This window comes from Sturnira hondurensis, unplaced genomic scaffold, assembly GCF_014824575.4.
Source record: "Sturnira hondurensis isolate 20B ecotype Veracruz unplaced genomic scaffold, ASM1482457v3 Scaffold0006655, whole genome shotgun sequence".
In the NCBI taxonomy this organism is placed as follows: Eukaryota; Metazoa; Chordata; class Mammalia; order Chiroptera; family Phyllostomidae; genus Sturnira; species Sturnira hondurensis.
This window is the reverse complement of record NW_028079286.1, coordinates 2,891,089-2,913,945: the sequence shown is the minus strand read 5'-3', so window position 1 is coordinate 2,913,945 and position 22,857 is coordinate 2,891,089. Positions and strand designations below refer to the sequence as shown.

The 22,857-nt window shown below is 37.3% G+C and overlaps 1 protein-coding gene across 7 annotated transcripts in view; it reads right to left on the bottom strand.

Annotated features, from left to right (window-relative positions):
• Nucleotides 1–19,724, bottom strand: part of LOC118989925 (HEAT repeat-containing protein 5A) — a 71,234-nt gene extending 51,510 nt beyond the window's left edge. For 5 of the 7 annotated variants that reach the window (XM_037050266.1, XM_037050270.1, XM_037050269.1 and 2 more), the window contains exons 1-4: nt 19,432–19,724; nt 4,448–4,631; nt 2,518–2,729; nt 1,515–1,623 (exon numbers count right to left, since the gene is read on the bottom strand). In XM_037050266.1, coding sequence (XP_036906161.1) covers nt 1,515–1,623; nt 2,518–2,729; nt 4,448–4,573 — 447 coding nt within the window. In that variant the 5' untranslated portion in view covers nt 4,574–4,631; nt 19,432–19,724. Of the gene's footprint in view, nt 1–1,514; nt 1,624–2,517; nt 2,730–4,447; nt 4,632–18,142; nt 18,332–19,431 lie in introns of those variants that run through there. The other 2 variants (XM_037050267.1, XM_037050268.1) reach the window with 2 other exon arrangements.
• Nucleotides 19,725–22,857: the final 3,133 nt, after the last annotated feature.

Genomic DNA, 22,857 nt, shown 5'->3' with positions numbered 1-22,857 from the left:
AAGGTCACTTGAGTTCCATCTCCTGGCACAGGGCCACCCCCGACCCTGTGCCCAGTCTACCAGTCCCTGCTGCCAAAAAGGTTGGGGACTGCTCTTCTAGGCTGTTTTGCTAAGTAAGGTAACAAAAGAAACGGGAGTAATGTTTTATATTTAAAGCCACTAAGGTATCCTTGAATATTAAGAATCAGAGATTTAAAATGTTTGATATATTACCAACAACACAGTAATAACAAGTTGTGCAGAAGAAGGAACCCTCATTCGCTGCTGACTGGTATAGCCACTATAAAAAAAGTCTGGCAGTTCCTCAAAAAATTAAATAGTGTTACCATATTACCCAGGAATCTCTCTCATGAGTATCTATGTGAAAAACTCAAAAACATGCTTTGCTAAGATATATGCACCCATATGTTCATTGCAGCATTATTCACAGTGGCCAACACATGGAGACAACCAAAGTGTCCTTTGATAGAGGACTGAATAAAGAATATGTGGTGCATCTATACAATGGAATACTCAACCATAAGAAAAGATGAAACACTGCCATTTGTGACATGGATGGACCTTAAAAATATAATTCTGAGTGAAGTAAGTCAGTCAGAAAAAGTGAACAACCATATGATTTCACTCATATGTGGGATATAAAACTGAAACTCATGGACACAGACAGCAGTGTGGCAGTAACCAGAGGAACGAGGAGCGGGGGTGCCTAATACATGGTGACAGAAGACGGACGGACTTTGGGTGGTGGGCATACAGTGCAATCACAGATCTTGTATCAGAGAAATGTACACTTGAAACTTGTATGATCTGATTAACCAATGTCATCACAATAAAAATTTTGTTTTTAATTTTAGTACATAAACTTACAAATTCTTTCATTTCAGGGTTTTTGGCAAAGCTATTGTTGGCAACAGATTACAGTGCCATGGAAGTCAAACCAAGAGACAGCTGCAAAACCAAGGCTGGCCCACAGTGGTGAACGATGCTGACAAGTCAAAGGGACTGAGACGGAGAGCACACGCTCCCTGGTATTCGAAAGGCCACGCACACTCTGGTCATGCTTACACCCTCCATGCTCTTCCCACCCTGATTATATATATTCCTTACCCCCTCCTGACAATGCTATACCACGAGTCAGTGACACGGTCATTACCAACTACGTATCTGGGTCCCTGGTGACAAGCACTTGCTCTGGCACAAGTAGCATCACATGGAAAAGTGACAGGAGGGAGCAGAGGGAACAGAGATGGGTCTACCAAATGATTACCTTAGTTTTTTGCCCATTTGGATTCATCTGAATATATGAAATTTTATTACTGCATTACTGCTTCTCTAATAAAGCAATGCACGAAGTGCATATATATCACCTAGAAATATTTCACTTATGGATATATTTCTATATATATACTTATATATGCTTGTCATAGGTAAGGTTCTTTTACTGGCTCAAGAAACCATAAAACCTATAGAATACTATCTTTTATTATTTTTTGGTCAAACTTGCAGTTACTTACCTCTGCACTCTTCATAGCTTTAAGAATATTCCCCACTGTATCAGTAAAGGTGTTACCCAGTATTCTACCCAACTTCTTGTATAAGGAACCCAAACATACCACAGCAGCACTGAAACAACATGTAAATTAGAAATTAGTCATGAATTAAAATAACAGAACAAAAAAAAACTTAGAAATGTACCGAGCACTATTCAATTTTACTTTTAAAGGATAAAATTTTCTGGAATCTATTCCATTGTTAAATTATAAGGCACAACACCAGGTGATTATCAAGTAATTATACTTTCAATAATAACAATTTTAAAAAGATGTATCTTCAATTAATTTAAATCTCAGTGCAAGGATTCCACTCCCTCAAATTTTTATATATTAGATAATTAAAGACTTTCCTAAAGGTAAAAAAATACAAGAAATAATGTTCTCAAATCTAAAAAGTTTATCAGAAAATACAATGTAATAAGATTTAACATTGTCAGAAAAATTTAACATTATCAGAAAATACATTGTTATAAAAATTAAACCAACAAAACCTTCTATGAAATTACTATTGTGGAATTATACATGCTTATCAACTGCCTTAAAAAACACAGGTGATAAAGTGAACTGAATCCTATGCAGAAAGAAATGAAGCTGTTCTTTTAGGATCTTAGAAGAGTATTTCTCTAGGATATTTACTGTTAATTTTCACTACTAAAAGCTAATAAATAATAAAAGAAGACCAAAAATGTGAAGAATTTAAAATACTTTTTCTTAAACACTAAACTGCTAAAATTTTAGTGAAAATTTTAGAAAACTTCATTTCTAAATCTGAATTTCAAATATGTCTAAAATATTTAATAAATATTTTAAAAGAAAACTCTTTCTCAAGCAGTAGAAACATGTTACATTTTTTAAAATGTCAGATTTAAAACTGACATTTAAAACAATTTGTATTCAGTTTATAAAAATGATACCACAAGGAAGCACCACTGTGTTTTATGTTCAGTTTTAGTATTTAACTCACAGCTTAGTGGGAAGGTAACTTGGGGAATCATCTTTGCTACGGATAAGATCATTACATTTATCGATTGTCTCATAGACAGAGAATGTGTCTCCAACACTATAAAGAATGCCCAGATTCTGAGCAAGGAGTTTGCGGGTAGGAGGCCCTGGGGAGCTGTTCAACAGAGACAGGAGCTGTTCAACAAGAGTCTTCTGTTTCTCCTTCACATCACTCTAGAAAGGAAGGAAACAAAAAGACAATTCAAAGTCAACCTAATTACATGTAATCCTCTCCTTTTATCATATTTTATTTTCTTAAAAAAGATTTTATTTATTCATTTTTAGAGGGGGGGAGGAGAAGGAGAGAGAGGAAGAGAAACATCAATGTATGGCTGCCTCTCATGCATCCCCTGCTGGGAACCAGCCTGCAACCCAGGCATGTGCCCTGACTGGGAATCGAACCACGGTTGTTTGGTTCACAGGCCCGAGATCAATTCACTGAGCTACACCAGCCAGGGCCCTTTTTTTCCATATTTTAAAGAACTAACTAAAAGGCTCTAGGAAAGTATAAAATCATTTTGATTAAAAATTACAAATAAATTGGTGGCATGGTCAGGATGCCACACTACTGGTAGTTTGTTGCCCTGCTGCTATCTCCATAAACCGAATTCTGGACCACAATTTACTGGAGACCCTGTGAAAGGAGACCAAGGTTCTGTTTCTTCTCTATCTTTTTTCTTATGTTTGGGAGGTGGACCAAATCTGTATTTCAACAAGAGCTTCTTAGTTATCAAATATCCACCCCGCCCTGCCTGGTGTAGCTCAGTGGATTGAGCGAGGGCCTGAGAACCACGTGATTGTGGTTCAATTCCCAGTCAGGGCACATGCCTAAGTTGCAGGCCAGTTCCCAGCAGGGGACTCACAAGAGGCAACCATACATTGATATTTCTCTCCTTCTCTCCTCCCCTTCCCCTCTAAAGATAAATAAATAAAATCTTTTAAAAAAAAGTATCCACCCCATATATATCTGTATAATAAGCAGCAACCTATCACCTATCACGAGAGCTGACCTTGCAAAAGTTATTTGTTTACTCAGATTTTTTCCTAAGTTCAGTGCATATTTTTGCAAGCTTATGCATATAAATGCCAATAACGTCACTCCATTTTACTTGTCTGCTCTCCAAAAAAGAAATACAGAGTATCATTACCTGGGTAATGGTATGTGGTAGGTGCTCACCAGGACATAAACTTCCACACTGAAATATCTATTAACTTAGTGTTAGGGATTTTTGTCTTTTGTTAAATTATAAACACCTCCATAAGTAGTGTCTTTGCACCACTTTTGCAAGACAAATGGTATTGTTATTGTGTAGAATATTCTTATTTTTAAATGCATGTGAAAGTATTTAGAAGTACCACTGCACAGGGTGCAGTAAATCAACAGGTGAATCAAATACAGCAAAATATTAACTGCTGAATGTAGATGAAGGATATAAGTGATGTTTTCTTTTTTTTCCCCACCCATTTCTTAAGCTTTTAGAAGTGAATATGTTTACTCAAAGGCTCTCTCATTAGAAAGAGTCCACACCTTTCTTTGAGGTCCTACAAATGACATTATTTAGCACTATACTGCTGGGCACCATGCATATGAAGATACATAAGGCGCAGAACATAATGAAAATAAAATCTATTACTATGTAATGTGCAGTTACGTTTTTGATATATTTTTGAACAATATAAAATGTACTGACTACTTTCTCCTGCTTTTTTGAACAGAATAAACTTCCTGTAATATTGCGTTATAAAGTCTTAATAAGGTCTAGCATTTGAAAGCTAATATAGGTTATTCTGGAAAGAAGCAGAAAGGCAAACCGAAGGAACTAAACATTATTTGGCACTTAAAGAAAACAAGCAAACAAACAAACAAGAATATTTTTTGTAATTTTACCTACCCTGTTGGTTGCTAGCAATAGTTTCTCCAAATATCTCAACCAATCAAAAATAAACTCTGCCTTCTGAACTTCACCTAGTTGACTGTATGCGTCTTCATTCAGCAGTAAGCTATGAGCTAATTCCATTCCTTGCAGAAAATTCTAACTGGTCACAATTGTCCTCATTAAACATCAGTCAATACACCTAAGGAAAAAAATCCATAAGAGAGGAAAATAACATTTTAAAACAACAGTGAAAAGGAAGGCAACCACAGAAATCCTCCACAGAAGAGCACAAAGCATAACTAAATGGAGTCATCTTTCATAACAGCTCTAGGGTTAAACATGGTAAATCCCAATACTAAACTCTTATTTACTAGTACAATGATACAAAGTGCATCTTCGCATTCTATATTCCTTATTTAGAGAGCAGACAGGCAAAATGGAGTAGCATTATTGACATTCATATGCAAGAACTTACTAAACAGAGACATTCCATTAAAATTCTGAAAATTGTTACAGTTAGACTATTCAGGCATTAGATTTTTCAGTTTTCACTGTAGTATAAAAATGGGTCATGGGTGCATAATTAACAAATGACCAAATATGTAGACCTCCTACTAAAATTCTATAGTAAAGCTTGATATCTCCCTGGGGTATTGCCTAGGTACATATTCTGTCATTTACCTGGAGATCCAAACTGGAAGCAGAAGGTATTACTCCCATTAGCATCTGTTCCCCCAACCTAGTAAAGACTTTACTTGCAGATCAAGGCCAGCAATTTTAGGAGAGTCCCATCTCTGCCAGGATAGTCTCCTTATCTCTGTGAGCCTTGTTGTTAAAGTAAATTCATTTTAGAAGGAACTTGGATGGATGGTGTCCAGGGACTGTGGCAATAAAGATCATAATCTGCTCTGACCAGATCCAGTGTAGACTTCACTTTGTTGTAGCAAATAATCAACAAAAGACAGAGGAGGTTGTATTTTGTTTTTAATTCATGAGCATCTCCTGAACACACCTTAGTGCCTTTCCAGAACGCATTTAAAATAAGCGTGTATGTACACACACATAGAGTTACATACCAAGTTATAAGATGACACTGTGATTAAGTGACATTTAATTTTTAGAATGTGCAGTCTCAAGCATGTATCAATAAAGTAGCATGATGTCTGAAACCCATTTTCAAATGGGTAAGTAAATCAATAAATAAATAAGTAAATAAATATTATTTATTAATAATTAATTAATCAATCAATCAATCAATCAGCCAAAAAATGTGGCAAAATATTAACAGTTGAAGGCATAGTGGGTATGTGAGTTACCATTTTATTATTCTTTAATTTTTCTGTATTTTTAAAAGACCTCACTAAGTTTGAAAAATATAAGAAATTAAAAAAAACACAAGCTGGCTTTAAAAAATGAATCAGAATTTACGGTCATCATCATCATACTAATTATCACTTTTAGGTCATCATGATTATTGAATAGCTGAAAAGAGCCTCTTTGAAACACAGTAGTCACAACTGGTAACCCATTAGCCAAATTTGGCCTGCAACTTATTAGGAAAAAAATTAGTTACTAGCATTTAAATACAGGATTTTACATAAACATCTAGGCCTAAGTTCCCATACAGCAACGAACGGCTGAATGCAAGGGCAGCAAGGACTCTCCAACACGCCACAGTTGCCACCTGGCCTGCGTTATTCACTTACACTATAAGCCAACTTCCGTGGGTATTTTAGTTTTCAACTCCTATCCTTTATCTTACGTGAATCCTCTGACTTGGGCCAACAATCTAGATTCTGACTATGATGCTGCCCCTGCGGCCAAAGGACAGTGTTTACTCATCTGCCAACGGTCTCCTCAAGGCTGTGTGCTACTTTAGCCATCTGGGCCAGCCCCTCTCAATCAGTCCTGCCCACCTGCCCAATACCACCTGTGACCTGGCCCTGACAGTCCTCAAAAAAAATTACATACTAGGTTAATTCAGATATGTCAATTTTAAGGAACAAGAACAATATAAAAAATACTGATAACAAAATCACTTTACCAGACAACATGACTTACAGCTGCTTGTTAAAAAAACCCCTCCTTTCCTTTCTTAAATTATCAAAATAAACTGATGAAGATACACGCAATTAAGGATAAAAGTAATAGATGCTAAAGAAGTAATTTCTGGACGAAACCTAATACACAGAAAGTGAAAAACAAGTTTGCATTCAATATCTATGATTGTGTGAGGAAAAAAAACGACCGCAGTATCACAGAGAAAATGTCTTATAATCACCAAGCAAGTCAAACTCCTATTCTAAGAATCAAATTACCCTTTTGAGGTCATTAGGATTGCTGAAGAATCATTTTTTTTTTCCTTAGGCAGCAGCAATATTGTGGTGTAAAATGATCTATCAAGAAGCAAAATAGCTAACACAATGCAATAATAAATAATTCAGTAAAAAGCTAGGTATCATAACCAGGGCATAACGTTATCTCCAATGCCCTCAATACTTTCTCATATAAGTTACTAAAAGAAGTAGACAATTCATATTAGTAAACTTGTACCTAAACACACAAATCTAAACTGCACTTGTGATCTCCACATAAATGAGAGAGGCAAGGACATTTTGCAAGTAACATGTTCCTGCTCTTTTCTGGAATTTCACTTTAGGAAGATGACTAAAATGTAGTATGCTTATTACTGTACATTTTAATATAACCACAACCTTATGTCTCTATAGAGGGTGTTTCTTTCCCTAATTTTTTTACTTATTTTCCATTTTTGTGTATGTGTTGAGATTGCAAAGTGATCAGCTGTCCTGACTGGTACGGCTCAGTGGGCTGGGCATCTTCCCGCAAACTGAGGGTTCGCCAATTCAATTCCTGGTCAGGGCACCATGCCCTGGGTTCCATGCCTGGGTTGTGTGCTACGACCCCTGCTGGGGCTGTGTGAGAGGCAGCCGGCTGATGTTTCTCTTGCACATTGATTTTTCTCTCCCTTTCTTCCGCCCTTTCCAAAAATAAATGAACAAAATATTTTGAAAAGGTGATTAGTTTATTAAAAGTAAACCTATATAGCAATATATTTTTCAAAGTGATTATGCTACTTGGAAAAATGATTTCATAAATCTGCTGTTCCCACTGTAATGCCAGCCTTTATTTTTGGCAGAAGCAACTATTTATTAACCACTTATTACAATCTAGGCACTAGACTAAATGCTTTATATTTTCTTGAATAATATGAAAAACTGTCCACGAGGCAGCCATTTTTATTAGCCTTATTTTGAGATGAGAAAACTGAGACACTGAGAAGCTAAGATGATGCTAGTACTGACAGAAAGTGTTAACATAATTTTCTCTATCTAGGGTTTATAGATCTATTTTAGCAGAAATGGGAACATACACTGAAATCTGTGGGGGGGGGGGGAAGGTCTCCGTTATCTTTTTGGTCACTGTAGTTTTTTATAATGATTTATTGTATCATTTTGGGAAGGGAAAAGAGGTTAATCATAAATAATCAAAGAGAACATCAAACACAAAATAAGATAGGTTTGTTGAATTGGTCTGTTAGTTTTTTTCTTTGCAGAGAAAAAAGAAAAGACCAATTTACAAAATGAACAAGTCTCCAGGGAGTAAACGGAACTAATTGTAACATGTATCAAACGGGCAAGGTTCTGAAGTATGTCTCAATATCAATTGGGTTTTTTTGTCTTTCACGTCTCCAAAAGATTTCACGACAGCTTCAACTCAGCCTCCAGGCTCTAGTGTTGTGTTTTGTCCAAAAAGCATAAAATACGTCCAAAAAACCCTCTCAAGAATCTCCAAAACTTTAGAAAAAATATATATATCTTAAAATCCAAGCCCTTCAAAAAACAAACACCCAGAAATTAGCTTTAATCTAGAAAAAAGCTGGATCATTTTATCTTGTCCTAAGATTCCCTTTGACGTGTGTGATTCAGGCTTTGCAAAATTACACATTACAAAATAGGAACCCATAAGTTACACAGAGTATCATGCTTAAGATGTTGTCTAAGGAAGGCTACCCTGGTAGAAAGAAAATGAGGTCTTTTCATTACTATACTTGAAATATCCCTAGGCATACTAAAGTTGGATTGCCAACACAACCACTATACCTCACCAGTTTTAAGGTACAATTTAAGCAAAGTGTTTATAATTTTAAAGTTCTTTAATGCAATTTTGTCTTGATGGTTTTCAAAGGTTGTATTTTTTCCATCTTTGAATATGAAATAACTAGCTTTTTTTTCTTTCTACAATAAACTCACTATTTTAAAATTCAGCTAAAAAAAAAACAACCACTTCTTTTAGGAAGCTTTTCATGATCAATTCCGCTATATCTTGTACTGTCTCCTCCTGGTGTAGCACTTTTTCCATTATTATATTTGTGCTTCTTAAAATAATGCTTGGCTTCTCTAGCCATCACCTATCACTCAGCCTATGAGATTCTCCTGGTTTTTTGCCAAATCATGATTCAACAATCTTAAAAATGATTATCATAATAGTAGCACTGTGGGTAATTCTCTTTTTACAGTCTCCAAATTTTCGGTAACTTAAACTTTTTAAATAAATTCTTAAAAACCAATAAACTGAATTTCTGTTAGATTCCTCACTTTTAAATCCACAATACCATTTGTCAGCATCATCTTGGTAACACCACGAATGGGGAGGACACAGGCACAGCCTGCAGCAGCTCACGGCCATGCCTTTTACTTCCCAATGGAGTCTCAAACCACAAAGTAACAATGGTAGCTATTATTCACTGAGCCGGCAACTTTTTTAAAGCAGTTTAAAAAAACTTGTATCATCTTTAAGCATCACAAGGAAGAAAGTAAAGAAGATGTTATCCATCCCAACTTTGTGGATAAAAGACCAATTAAGATGTCAGCAAATAACAGAGCTGAGAATAAACCCAGGTTTTCTTGGCCAAAAAAAAAACACACCTCACTCTCTTGCCTTAACTCTAGGAAGCCTTTCCACAGTGGGGAAAAACAGTGTTTCTGACATTAAGATGTAAGGGACACTTCAATTAAAAAAATAAAGATGCAAGGAACAAAATGTGTAGAACAAACAGGGCATGAGGCAGACGGTGGAAGCATTACCTTATACTTGAACTCTTTCTCTACTTATTTCCCCTACATCTTTCCATAAAGTAAATCACAAAACTGGCTTTATCTCCCGACTCTTCCAAAGATAAGGGTAAAACAATGAAAGGGGAAGTGTTGAGAAAACAGCAAAGAAAGAAGAATACAGATGAGGCAGGTAAAATGTCAAAATCAAAGGAGGCTAAGCATTTCAAGCTAGCAGACCTATACAATGTAGACTAGAGTTCTCAACTCAAGCTGCTTTGAAAATACCAAAGCTGAGGGTAACTAAATGAATCAGAATTTCTGGAGGCTGGGGTGCTGTGATGAGTGAATTTTTCATTTAATCCTCATACCGCCATCATAAAAACACCTACTACCACTATTAATTTATAAATAAAAATACTGAGACTAAATAACATAGAGTAGCCCCACTGCTCTCCTATCATTCACCTAGGAAATATTTATCTTGATAGTATTTAATTTAGGTAAGCCCGTAGCAACTGAAAGTGCCTTAGAAAAAAGGCACTAACATCAAAAAGGCACTTGATGTTATTTGGTATGAGCTTACTTTTAGTCCAATTCTCTGCAACAACCCTAAAAATAAATTATCATAGTGAATACTTCAAATGTGAAGTGTACAATAAAGATTCAAGCTCAATAAGAATTTGCCTTAGCTGAATAGTTCAAAATTGCATATATATTAAATCTAAATTTTGTAAGTATAAAACTTTTATAGCTGACACTAAAATTTTAGAAAAGCTGTTAGTTTTATAGTGACAGTACAAACAGGTTCAGCTCTTTTGGAAAATAGAATGTATCAGAAGCCAAAAAAAAATAAAAACCATTTGACGAAAGTATCCAGCTTTTGAAAATCCATGGTAATGAAAAAGGAAACTAACAGAAGCAAAAGTACTGATTATAGCACTATAAAAGTGCCAAGTGGAAACGTACAAGTCCTACATTAGAGAAATGGTTAGATACTTTTGACATATTCAGAAGTCTCTCATTAAAAATCTTTATAAAAATGACAAGTGTAGGAGTTTTATATGTTAAGAGAGTGTCCCATAGATAAAGCAGTGTTTCCTAGACAGTGTTCTGTTCAGTAGAATGATGGGGCCAAAGAATGAGAGTAATGTTTGGGGCGGGGGGAGGAAAAGGGGAGGGGATGGGAAATCCAAATCCAAACACTTTGCCAAGTTAGGGGTTTTCTTTCCTACAGAGGGTGTCCAAACATGCGCTATGGCAGTGTACACTATGCACTTCCAGGAGGGCGTGTATCTGGAGCACTTGATACCTCAGTATGTTGTAACTGCACAGCTCTCCCCCCACTTCCACCTCTTTCTTTTATTTCTCCTGCTGGGAATCTCATGAAATTGGTGGTCTAGAAACAATTTTTGAAATACTAATTACTAAAAACTACTGTTAGTAAAAAAAAATTTTTAAGAAAAAAATTAAAGAAAATTTTAATTACTTTTTGTTTATACTATAAGGATTTTTATTAGAAATAGAATATCAAGCAAGTCAACATCAAAAGTCTACTTAAAAGTGGCCATTTGTGATTTAATATTTTGGAACAGATTATCTAAAATTCAGAATTCTAATGGACAAATTCTGAAAACATATAATCTTCCAAAACTGAATCAAAAAGAAGTAGAAAGCTTGAGCAGACCGATAAAGCTACTAAAATTGAAGCAGTCATCAAAAAAACTTCCAGCACACAAAAGCCCTGGACCAGATGTCTTCACAGGCAAATTTTAGCAAACATTTAGGGAAGAGCTAACTCCTATCCTTCTCAAACTATTCCAAAAAATTGAAGAAGAGGGAAGCCTCCCAAACTCTTTTTAACAAGACCAGCATTATCCTAACTCCAAAATCAGGTAAAGACACAACAAAGAAAGAAAATTACAGGACACTATTGCTGATGAACATGGATCCTAAAATCCTCAACAAAAATTTGGCAAACCACGTCCAGCAATACATTAAAAATAGCATACACCATGATCAAATGGGATCCATCCCAGGGATGTAAGTAAGGATGGTGCAATATTCATAAATCAACAAACATAATACAACATGAACAAAATGAAAACAAAAACCACATGACTATGTCAATAGACACTGAAAAACCATTTGATAAACTACAGAGCCCATTTATGACAAAAACACTTAGCAAATGGGAGTAAAGGGAGCATATCTCAACATAATAAAGGCCATATATGAGAAGCATTATACTCAACAGGCAAAAAGTAAAAGCTTTCCCCCTAAGATCAGGGAAAAGACAAGGGTGTTCACTTTCACCACTTTTAGTCAACACAGTATTGGAAGTTCAGCCACAGCAGTCAGACTAAATAAATAAATAAATAAATAATAAAAGGCATCCATACTGGAAAAGAAGTAAAATATTCATTGTTTGCAGAGATAAAATAGTGTACACAGAAAACCCTATAGGCTCCACCAAAGAATTACTAGACCTAATAAGTGAATCTGGCAAAACAGCAGGATACAAAGTCAGTATTCAGAAATTGAAGGAATTTTTGTACATCGACAATGAAATATGAGAAACAGAAACTAGGGGAAAAAATCCCATTTGCTACAGCAACTAGGAATAAACTTAACCAAGGAGGTGAAAGACTTGTACTCAGAAAATTACACAACACTGAAGAAAGAAATTAAGAAAGACACAAGTAAAGTGAAGCATGAACCATGTTCATGGACTGGAAGAATTAGCATGATTAAAATATCCATACTACCCACCCAAAAGCAATCTATAGATTCAACGCAATCCCTATTAGAACAGCAATGGCATAGTTCACAGATTTAGAACAAATATTTCAAAAATTTATATGGAACCATAAACAACTCCAAATAGACTAGGCAATTTCGAGAAAGAACAAAATACGAAGGATCACAATATCTGATATCAAACTGTATTACAAGGGCACTGTAATCAAAACAGCCTGGGGCGGCCTGGGCTTGGAGTAAAAGACAGAAAACTATACTTGAACAATAATTAAATAAAAAATATTTTTTAAAGACAGTCTGGTACTGGCATAAGAATAGACACACAGATCAATGGAACAGAACAGATAGCCCAATAAAAGACTTAAATATAACTCACGACACCATAAAGTCCTAGAGGAAAACATAGGCAGTAAAATTTCAGATATCCCATACAGCAATATATTTACCAACATATCTCCTAGGGCAAGGGATATAAAGGAAAGAACAAACAAATGCAACTATATCAAATCAAGGCTAAAGAAAACACCATCAAAATGAAAACAGAACCCACTGTATAGAGAATATATTTGCCAATGAAACATTGAACAAGAGTTTGATCTCCAAAATATATAAAAAACTCATATGAGAACACAGGAAGACACATATCCAATTAGAAAATGGACATAGGACCTAAGTAGACACTTCTCCAAGGAGGACATACAGATGGCCCACAGGCATATGAAAAGATGCTCAACATCACTAGCCAGCAGAGATGCAAATGAAAACTACAATGATATTATCACCTCACACCTGCCAAAACGGCTATCATTAATAAATCAAAAAACAAGTGCTGTGGAGGTTGTGGAGAAAAGGGAACCCTAGAGCACCACTGGTAGGGATGCAGACTGGTGCAACCACTGTGGGAAACAGATGGAATTTCTTCAAAGAACTAAAAATGAAACTGCTTTTTGATCCAGTGATCCCACAGCTGGGATTGTACCCTAAGAATCCTAAAACATCAAAGGAATCTCTGCACCCCTATGTTCACAGCAGCATTATTTACAATAGCCAAGTGCTGGAAACAGCCCAAGTGCCCATCGTTAAATGAACGGATCAAAAAATTGTGGTGTATTTACACAATGGAGTACTACACAGCAGAAAGAAAGAACTCCTACCCTTCGTGACAGCATGGATGGAACAGGAGAGTATTATGTTAAGTGAAATAAGCCAGGTGGCAAAAGACTTATAAGTGGAACCTAATGAACAAAACAAGCAAAATAGAACCAGAGGCATGGAAACAAGCTACAGACCAAGAGTGACCAGAGGGGAGGGGGAAAACAGGGGAAAGATGGGGAAGGAACTAGTCAAGGAACATGTATAAAAGACCCATGCACATGGACAACAGGGTAGGTGTGGAGGAGAGGAGAGGAGTAGAGGAGAGCAATAGGTGAGGGAAACTGGGACAACTGTAATAGAACAAAAAAAATAATGAAAGCAGGAACAATTATAAGAGCATAAACAATAAAATTTTAAAAATTCAGATTTCTAAATACACACAGATAGAACTTCTTGTAATTATTGCTGGACTATGAATAAAAAAGAAAAGATAGTTTTAATTAATCTAATATTTTTAAGATTTATCAGTTCACATGTAAAAATTTGTGTTATTCATACTTTTAATTGTTTCAAATCAGACCCTTTCCAAGCAAAATATATTTAAGTGTATACACACACACACACACACCACCACCACCACCATATATTTTAAAATATGATTCATGGAATTCTGAATACAAATTCCCATAAAATCAACTTAATCCACACTGACCATTGTGGCTCAGTGGGCTGGGTGTCATCCTATAAGGTGAAAGGTCACAAGTTTGATTTCAGTCCAGGCACATGCCTGGGTTGTGGGCCAGGTCACTGGAGAAGCAACCAATTGATGTTTCTTTCATACACTGATATATCCGCCCATCTCTTTCTCCCTCCTTCCCTTTTATCCCAGAATAAATAAAATCTTTAAAAAAATCAACTTCATTCATGTGTCTTAGGTCATATATAAAACTCTGACTTGCAATGTGCCCCAGGCATAGGCACCAATACCTTATTTTAATATGATAAAAACATACTGTGTCTGTACCAAGATGCTAAGAATATTTCCTGCAAACTTGGTAGGAATGGGAAGAATAATACTTCTCACCACTGCATAACACAAGCCAGCAGGAACAGCAAAAACAGCTCTAAGAACAGATGTGTAGCACATCCTATAGGACAGAGAATTAGGATGGAACAGGAAACAAATAGGAGTAATGAAAATTTGTAAGCTGCCTTCCTCCACTGTTCTTCCAAAGTGCTGCAGATTACTGTTAGAAATGGCAGAAGTGGATTCACTGAAGGAGATTACCAATAGGGCCCCCAACTGAAGTCCAACCACTTATAGCAATTATCCTTCCAGATTACAAAAGCAAAAACCGTGAAGGGTAAAAGGAAGTGATGGGAGGGAGAACTGAACACTAGGAACCAACTCTAAGGCAGCAATAGGAAACGGAACTAACTTTTTTGAGGATTTACTTACTAGAACCTTTTAATTCACTACCTCATTTAATCTTTATAACACAAAAATTTAGACATTACTATCCTCATCTTACAGTTGAGGATGAGTAAGAAATCTGTCCAAGGTCAAGATGTTATTGAAGTGGAAGAAAGAAGACCTACATCTGACTAGTTTCATTGAACACGTTCCTTCAAAGAGGAAGGTTACTTCATACAGCCTCTTCATAGTTACCAATGGCTGATTTACTGAGGTATTGCCATTCCTGAAGCATCTAATCCTTCTATCTTTGCTGTTCATCACTTCACTCTCCTCTTAACATCTCAGATTTGGGGGCTTTCTGTTAAAGTGTGAGGTCTTCTAGAGATACCAGCCTCAGTCTTTGGCTACTCTTGACAATTTTTATCACTCTTCATTTCACAAACCAACTCTTCCATCTCCCCCTGGGAAGAGATATTTCATTCTGAACATGCAGGAGTTCCAGAAGGCAGATTTTAAGATAAGAGAAACCTTACTTTTCTTTTACCTTCCCCTCATTTGTCTGAAAGTCCCCCTCTAAGCAATCTCACTACTCAGCATACTTAAGAATCTAATAACATGTAGTAAAAACCAAACAAAAAAGATTTTTTCAAAACAATATACAGTAACTAATTGTTTTCAAAGATGATAAATTTTACTGAACTAAGTGCCTTGATCCCTCAAAGCCTGTTCATTCTTAGTTTAGACATGACTAACAATTATCTGGATTCTAGCTAGGTGATGCATAGCACCATATCTAAAGTGAAGGAGCACTCATTAAGAGCAAGCAGCTCTTAGTGATGAAAGTGACCAAAATATTATTTACTATACATATTTTAAAAATCAAGGCAATGTGGACTACTTAGTATCAATACAAGAGCAATGTACAAAAAATGCCATTACTCCCTCAGCTCAGCAGAGGCCAGGAATCCTTGCTCAATTTTTCAAAATACTTATTATCCCTGTATTGGCTCCTTGTGTCACCCGCCACATAGGATTTTTAGTACAGCCATTAGACACTGCCTGCTTTAGGATCTCCACTTCTAACTGGTCATGGTTCTTGCATCCGGGTCAGCATTCGCAGATTCACCCTTAATCTGCACTATGGTCTGACATTTTGGCTTCCCTCATGGTCCTCATTTCTAGTTCACAGCATACCCTATGGAATATGCAACCCGGAATTTAGCTACATTTCTTACCTTCCTGGATTCTAACCTGAGGAGTTTTCTTAGAAGACACTACTTTTCATTCTCTGCCAGATGGGTGGCTAGGTTCTTAACTTCGCAAGGATAGCCTCCTGGAACAACTCCATGATTACTCTGCCTTTTGGCTACCACTGTCACGGCCCCCCCAGCGAACGTACCTCTATTACCTCTAACCCCCAAGTGAGTCTGGGAGTTAGAGGTAATCAAACCCACCAATATTTCTGCAGCAAAAGGTAAACATTACCATAAGGTGGGATTAAAAATGACTATAAATAGCTTCATATAATTTTGGGTTATGTTTTGCGGTCAAATGAGTTAAAAAGGCTTCAGAGCCCTTAGAACTCTGGAATTAAGATTAAGGAATTTCTGCCCATATATGTATGTTTTTCTTTTTTGCTCTTCATATTTCCTTCCAAAAAAATTAAAAATAGTTTTTTGGTGTTTCAATGGGTAATTTCAATTTTCTGATAATTTTACTTACATAAAGAATGTACTGAATGAGGTATTATTTACACATACACATAAAAATGCATATTTCAACATATAGAAACCACAAATGCAACAGAAAAGAATATAGACAGATGCTGTTGTATAACTGTTTTATATTGGTAATTAACCAATAGAGAAGGATTATCTGGGTAATAACAAGTATAACTAAATTACCAAAAAAGTACACATATAAAACATTTAATTTAGTGAACTTAGAACCATACCATGGTTTTATGATTAGAAATAGCATATAATAAATTTTAGATATTTAGAATTATCACTTCCTGTTAAGTTTTCCCTTTTCTGTCATATAACTAGTTCTAATTTCTTAGGCAGGTGACATTAACTTGGTGCTTTAATGTGGCTAAGTTATGCTTTTTTTCTAGAAATAATTATCTTTTAAGTTGTTACTATTAAACAAAAAAAAAAACCCAAGCATGACTCAAGATACATGCTCCATTTTCAGTCTGTTGGGTAACTGTTTAGAGTCTAATTTCCCATTTGTATCTACTGCAGATAAACATTGATTTCATGTTCACAGTTACACTTCCAATAATTTTCTGTCCGATCTTTTCATCAACTGATATGTTTTAAAAAACATTTTGAGTAAAAGTACTTACTGTTACTTGTGATAGACACCATGAATGACATGTTAAAAAGTTTACTAAATGAAGAAAACTTCCTACACCAGATCTAAATTAAAATTAAAAATTATAAAGTTGCTAGAAAACATATAAAAATCCTTCCTTCTCTTAAGCCTTCTAAAAGGCTAGGTGTGTTGAAATTAAAAACTATTTTACGTAAATGTAACAGAAAAGCCATGCCCCTTGCATCATTACACATCTAGGATCCGGACACAATTATGGAACCTTAAAGTTCACCTGGCACAATAATGAAAAGGCAAGATTAAGAATTAAAACTGAACTTAACCTTTCCTCCTACAAAAGATTTAGTGATTAAGAGTTTAGAGTTGTAATACAGCGTGGGCAAATTTTTTTCCTATAAAACACCAGAGAAGGTTTCACTTTTGGGGACCATACAGTCTCTATCACAAAAACAATATATAAACTGCCATAAACAATTAATGAGTTTGGTTGTGTTCCAGTAAAACTTTATCTACAAAAACTGGCAGCAGGATGGATTTGAGCCACAGGCTGTCAATTGCTGACCAGTCATCTAATCCAAAGAAGTTAACACTAGAACTAGCCAAGGTATTCAATAAAATGATATAAATAAATCTTCACCAATTCCTTAAGTCTCAGTTAATTCATTTCTTAAAAGAAGTTTAATAATATTCTGAAGTCTCCTTAAATGCAGAAGTGAAAAAGAAAAAAAAGAACTATGGTTCTTTTCAAGTACTGTTCAAAACCCTCAACTACACTACAGATAATTAATGAGACACAAAAGACTCAATAAAGCTTAAAAAAATAGATTGTCATTGAACTGGTTAACCAGAATTTAAAAATTAAAAAAATTCAGAATAGGAAGGGGCTTAAACAAATCCAGAATTTAATCTTTTACTTCATTCATAAAATAATTAAGAAAGGCTCATAAAGGTTATACACTACCCCAATCCCCGTTTTGAAATAAAGATGAATGAAATTTAGGTGTGCTGCTTAAAGACAAAAGTACCCACATTTTTTCTCGAAGGGTCCTTAGAGAATGTATTCATATTTGTGTAATTAAACAAATACTCAAGTTAGTGTGGATTATGTGTTTTCTGTCACTGAAGTCAGATGTGATAACAGAAAGAAAGAGAAACCCATGTAAGATCCACATAGTAGTGGAGAAGCCTGAGCTAAAACTCAGGTCTCCTGTCAAGTCAAGAGACATTTCCTGTACTAGTAGCTATCTATATAAAAAATAACTGCTTTCTTAGACAAAGCCAGCCTAGAGTAGTTTTTCCAACTGTTACTGTTTTGTTATAAACCCTGCCTGCTTACCCATTTTATCAAAGAAAATAAAAAACGATAGTATTAAAATGTAAGACTCTAAAGTTGCTTTCTCAAAGACTTACTCTCCAAATATTTAGAAAACAAAACAGGGCAGTTTTCTCCCCAACCATCCAATATCCAGGACTAAGGACCCTTCTGCTTCGGAATCGTACTCGTGGGCCCCTTTCATCCCCTCCTTTTAACATCCCATCTAGGCTGTAAATTCCTTACGGATACATAAAAGCCACTGAATATTTGAATAAATGAATGCACATAAAGTATAATTATGACTTTTAATGAAGGAACAAATCCTTTGACAACTATTATCTAACTTGACAACTGCAAAAATCTTAACTTGCCAGGCGTCTACGTTACTATGACTAGTATCATAAAGCACTTTATAAAGTTTCTAAAGACTTTATAAGCACTTGAAAAGACACTGTCCTGGCCAAAAGCACGATAAGAAACGTTTCCTCAAATTAGGCAAATGCAACCCCAGCAAAAGTTCTCTTTCCTTGCGGGAAGGACTGGAAATAGTCCTCCAGGCAGAAGGCATATTCACTCTCCCCTGTGGCCTCCTGGAAACCCACCTAGAGGGCTGCGCGCCAGAGTCCCGAGAACTTCGGCCGAGGCTGCATTTTGGGGCCCTGCGGGCGTCGCTAGGGCGGGTCTGAGAGTGGCCTGCTGGACCCGCAGGCCCCGACCTTTCGACCTTCCCCAAAGCCCTGGCTCCCGCTCTGGGGAGAGTCCACGCCTACCTGTTGTGCTCGAGTGAAACCAGACTTTCCTGGAGGCCAGGAGAAAGGACAGACCACACTGGCCATTCGGCCGTCCCCAGTTCAGTTTCCTCCGAGGGCTCCAGCCCCTTAGGCCATGACACCTAATCCCCCTCCACCGCCCAGTTCTCATACACGAAGTCCCAGCTTCCTCAACCAGTTCGCTGCAGAGACCACCCCGAGGTCCCCAAGCCTCCCCAAGCCGCTCAACTCACACTGCAGGCCCTGGTGCGCTGTCCCTCCCAGCGGGCAGGCAGCAAGGACACTACCCAGGCACACCTGGAGCCGCGTCCACTTTCGGGATCCCCACTGCTCACCTACAGGGAGTTGCCCACGGCGCAGCATCTGTCCCAGTAGCACCACGATACCGATACTGGTCACTCACCGCAGGGACTTGCAAGTGGTGGCGACAGAGAGTCGGCGGCTCGGGAGGGGCATGCGCTGGGCGGAGCTGGAAAGCTCGGAACCCCCAGCTTGGCAGGAGCTGGCCATTGGGAGCCTGAGTAGCGCCTCGCCTTGAACTGAGGCACCACCAACCCGCCGCAGAGCCATCGAGCATCCACTCTGGCAGGCATGACTGCTGCACCGCCGAGAGAGCGATGGGGAAGACTGTGGCCCAAGTTGAGGCCAGAGCAGGAACTTTGCAGTCCAGAGATATTGGCTACAACGATTTTTGTCTGTTTTAATACCAGCCAGAATCCTCTAAGGGCGGCAATGGGACATCTGAAGGCTGCGACTGGAGCCTGGAAAAATTTAGGCAGGAAGTGCTGTGGGTGTTACTGACTTAAATAAAGATGTAAACTGAGGCAAGCTTAAAAAAAAGATTTTTATTTGGAAATAGCAGGGGAATTGCAGTTTGGGACAAGCAAATTGTAGCGAGCTACAGGCGAGTCCGTTGAGGGTTTGTGGTAGGTTGTTTATGGGCAGAAAATGTAAAGCGGGGAGAGTTCAGATAAAGCTAGTTAAGATATAAGGAGCAGAATAGAGCCTTGAAAATTCCTGAGCAGACAAAACCAGTCTAGCCACACAAATAAAGCTCAATTCAGCCTACTTTTCAAGGGCAACCCAACCTGAGTCCTCTCCTGTACATGCCCCTGCCAAAACTTCCCAATGTTGATAAGAGACAACTTCCGACCAACGCCCCCATCATCCAAAAATGTCCAACACTATCAGTTGTCTGAAAATAAGGCATTTACAGGAAATAAGTTTCTTAGTCCTTAAATTTTGTCTTCCTGGGGGCGTATGCCTTAGATTCTCCATTTATTTTCCTTCGTTTGTATTTTAGATTGAGATTCTTTCACAGTGTAGATGATGGAATGTTAGCCATGGAAATGATTGTGCAGCACCTTTTAAGCCTATCTCTTCCTTTTACAGCCTGGGTTTTGGGGGAGGGAAGTAAAGCCATTTGCTCAGGATCACACTGAGTCAGTGGTGGAATTGGAACAAAGTGTCTCTTGGCTTCAAGTCAAGTGCATTTTTCCAATATATTCAGCGTTTTGAATGTAATGTTTAAATTTTTATTTTCAAACAATCTCAAGCTTATAAAAATGTTGCAAGTATAGTACAAAGAACCTTTTTTTTTCCTGGAACTATTTGAGATTTAAGTTTCTGACCGGAAGCCACATAGTCCCTAAACACTTTGGTGTGTGTGTGTGTGTGTGTGTGTGTGTGTCCTACCAATAAACACCCTCTACAATACAAACTATAACTAGAAAAATCAAAATATTTATGTGATATGTTTTGACCATTGTCCCAATAATGTTTTTTTTTTAATGGTGAAAGGATTCAACCCAGAATCAAGCACTGTATTTACTTGTCATATAATTTCAGTTGCCTTCAATCTGGAATACTTCCTCAGTCTTTCCTTTACTTTATATCCTTAATACTTCTGAAGATTCCCAGCCAATAGTTTTATAGAATGGCTTTCACTTTGCATCTGTCTCATGTTTACTCATGATTAGATTCAGGGGTATGGGGTGTTTGAAAGGACTCACAAAAATAATGCTGTGTTCTCACTGCATTCAATCAGGTGGCAAATTAATTTGTCTTATTTTTTTTAAAATTTTTTTAAGGTTTTATTTATTTATCTTTAGAGGAGAAGAGAAGGAGAGAAGTATCAATGTATGGTTGCCTCTCATGAGTCCCCTGCTGGGAACTGGCATGCAACCCAGGCATGTGCCCTGACTGGGAATCGAACCAAGATCCTTTGGTTCACAGGCCCGCACTCAATCCACTGAGCTACACCAGCCAGGGCAATTTGTCTTATTATTAACATTTATTTTAATAAGATGGCATCTGCCAGACTTGTCACTGTAAAGGTACTTTATTGGCTTTGCATTTTTTTTTAATTTAATGATTTGAGAGAGAGAGAAACATTGCCTTGTTCCACTAATTTATGCATTCATTGGTTGAGTCCTGCATGTGCCCTGACTGGAGATCGAACCTACAACCTTGGTATATCAGGATGATGCCCTAACCAACTGAGCTACCTGGCCAGGGCTCTGCTTTGTAATTAGTAAGTATTTTGTGAGGGAGATTCTTTGAAACTAAGTAGTTTGATTCTTATCAAACTTTCAGTTTATTTATGTCAGTATAAATTCAGTTTTGTATTTAATGGGTTATAATCTGTTTATATCATTATTTATTTTGATGTTCAAATTGTCCCATTTGGTCAGTGGGAGCCCCATTTATGCCAGCTTCTGTGTCTTTGAGTGTGTATTTTAAATTCTTTCACAATATTTATTGTAAACAGATTTTTTTAAAGATTTTATTTATTTATCTTAGAGAGAAAGGGAAGGAGGGAAGGAGAGAAGGAGAGAAGTATCAATGTATGGTTGCCCCTTGTGAGTCCCCTGCTGGGAACTGGCCTGCAACCCAGGCATGTGCCCTGACTGGGAATTGAACCGAGATCGTCTGGTTCACAGGCCCGCGCTCAATCCACTGAGCTATACCAGCTATGGCTTATTGTAAACATTTTTAAAATATAGAAAATGTGAGAGTTTTTATGGGAGAAACTCCCAGAAACTTGGTTCTTCTTGCTGATCCAGTAAAGAATTGCAGATCAGTGAGCCTACTAGCATGCAAGGAAAGTTTATTAGTACCAAGTTCTAATTGGAAAGCAAAAGCAAGGGTGGCAAAAGCAGGGTGGCCAGAGGCTGGGAGACCAGCACCCAGGTTGCCAGAGGCCAGCTGGCTAGGGGCCTCCAATGCGGTATAAAGAGCCAAGAGAGCCAAGAGCTAAGAAAGCAGTTCCTTTGTTCTGAGGACTTATATAGTTGGTGGAATGGGGTTACCTATTGATTGATGGTCAAAGGTGATGCCAGCTTCCCTGGGGGGCCACGACTACCCAAACATAAATATGGGGGTCTCTTAGCCCTAATCCTTACCTTCCGCCAGACTCTGTTCATTTTACATGTGACAGGAGGCAGGCAGTTAATCAAAGTTGTTTTATGGGCTTTTCTCTGGTCACTGTAGACCCCTCCCCTTCTCCTGTCCTATCCTTGGGATAAACACATAGTCTCAAGGTTTTTCGTTTTCCAGCTAGTAGATATGATACACACAGGCTTTCAAGGGCTTCCTCCTTCCTGCACTATCATAGTTTACTTGTTCAGAATGCCTGGCAGTCTCATCAGACCAGGCTC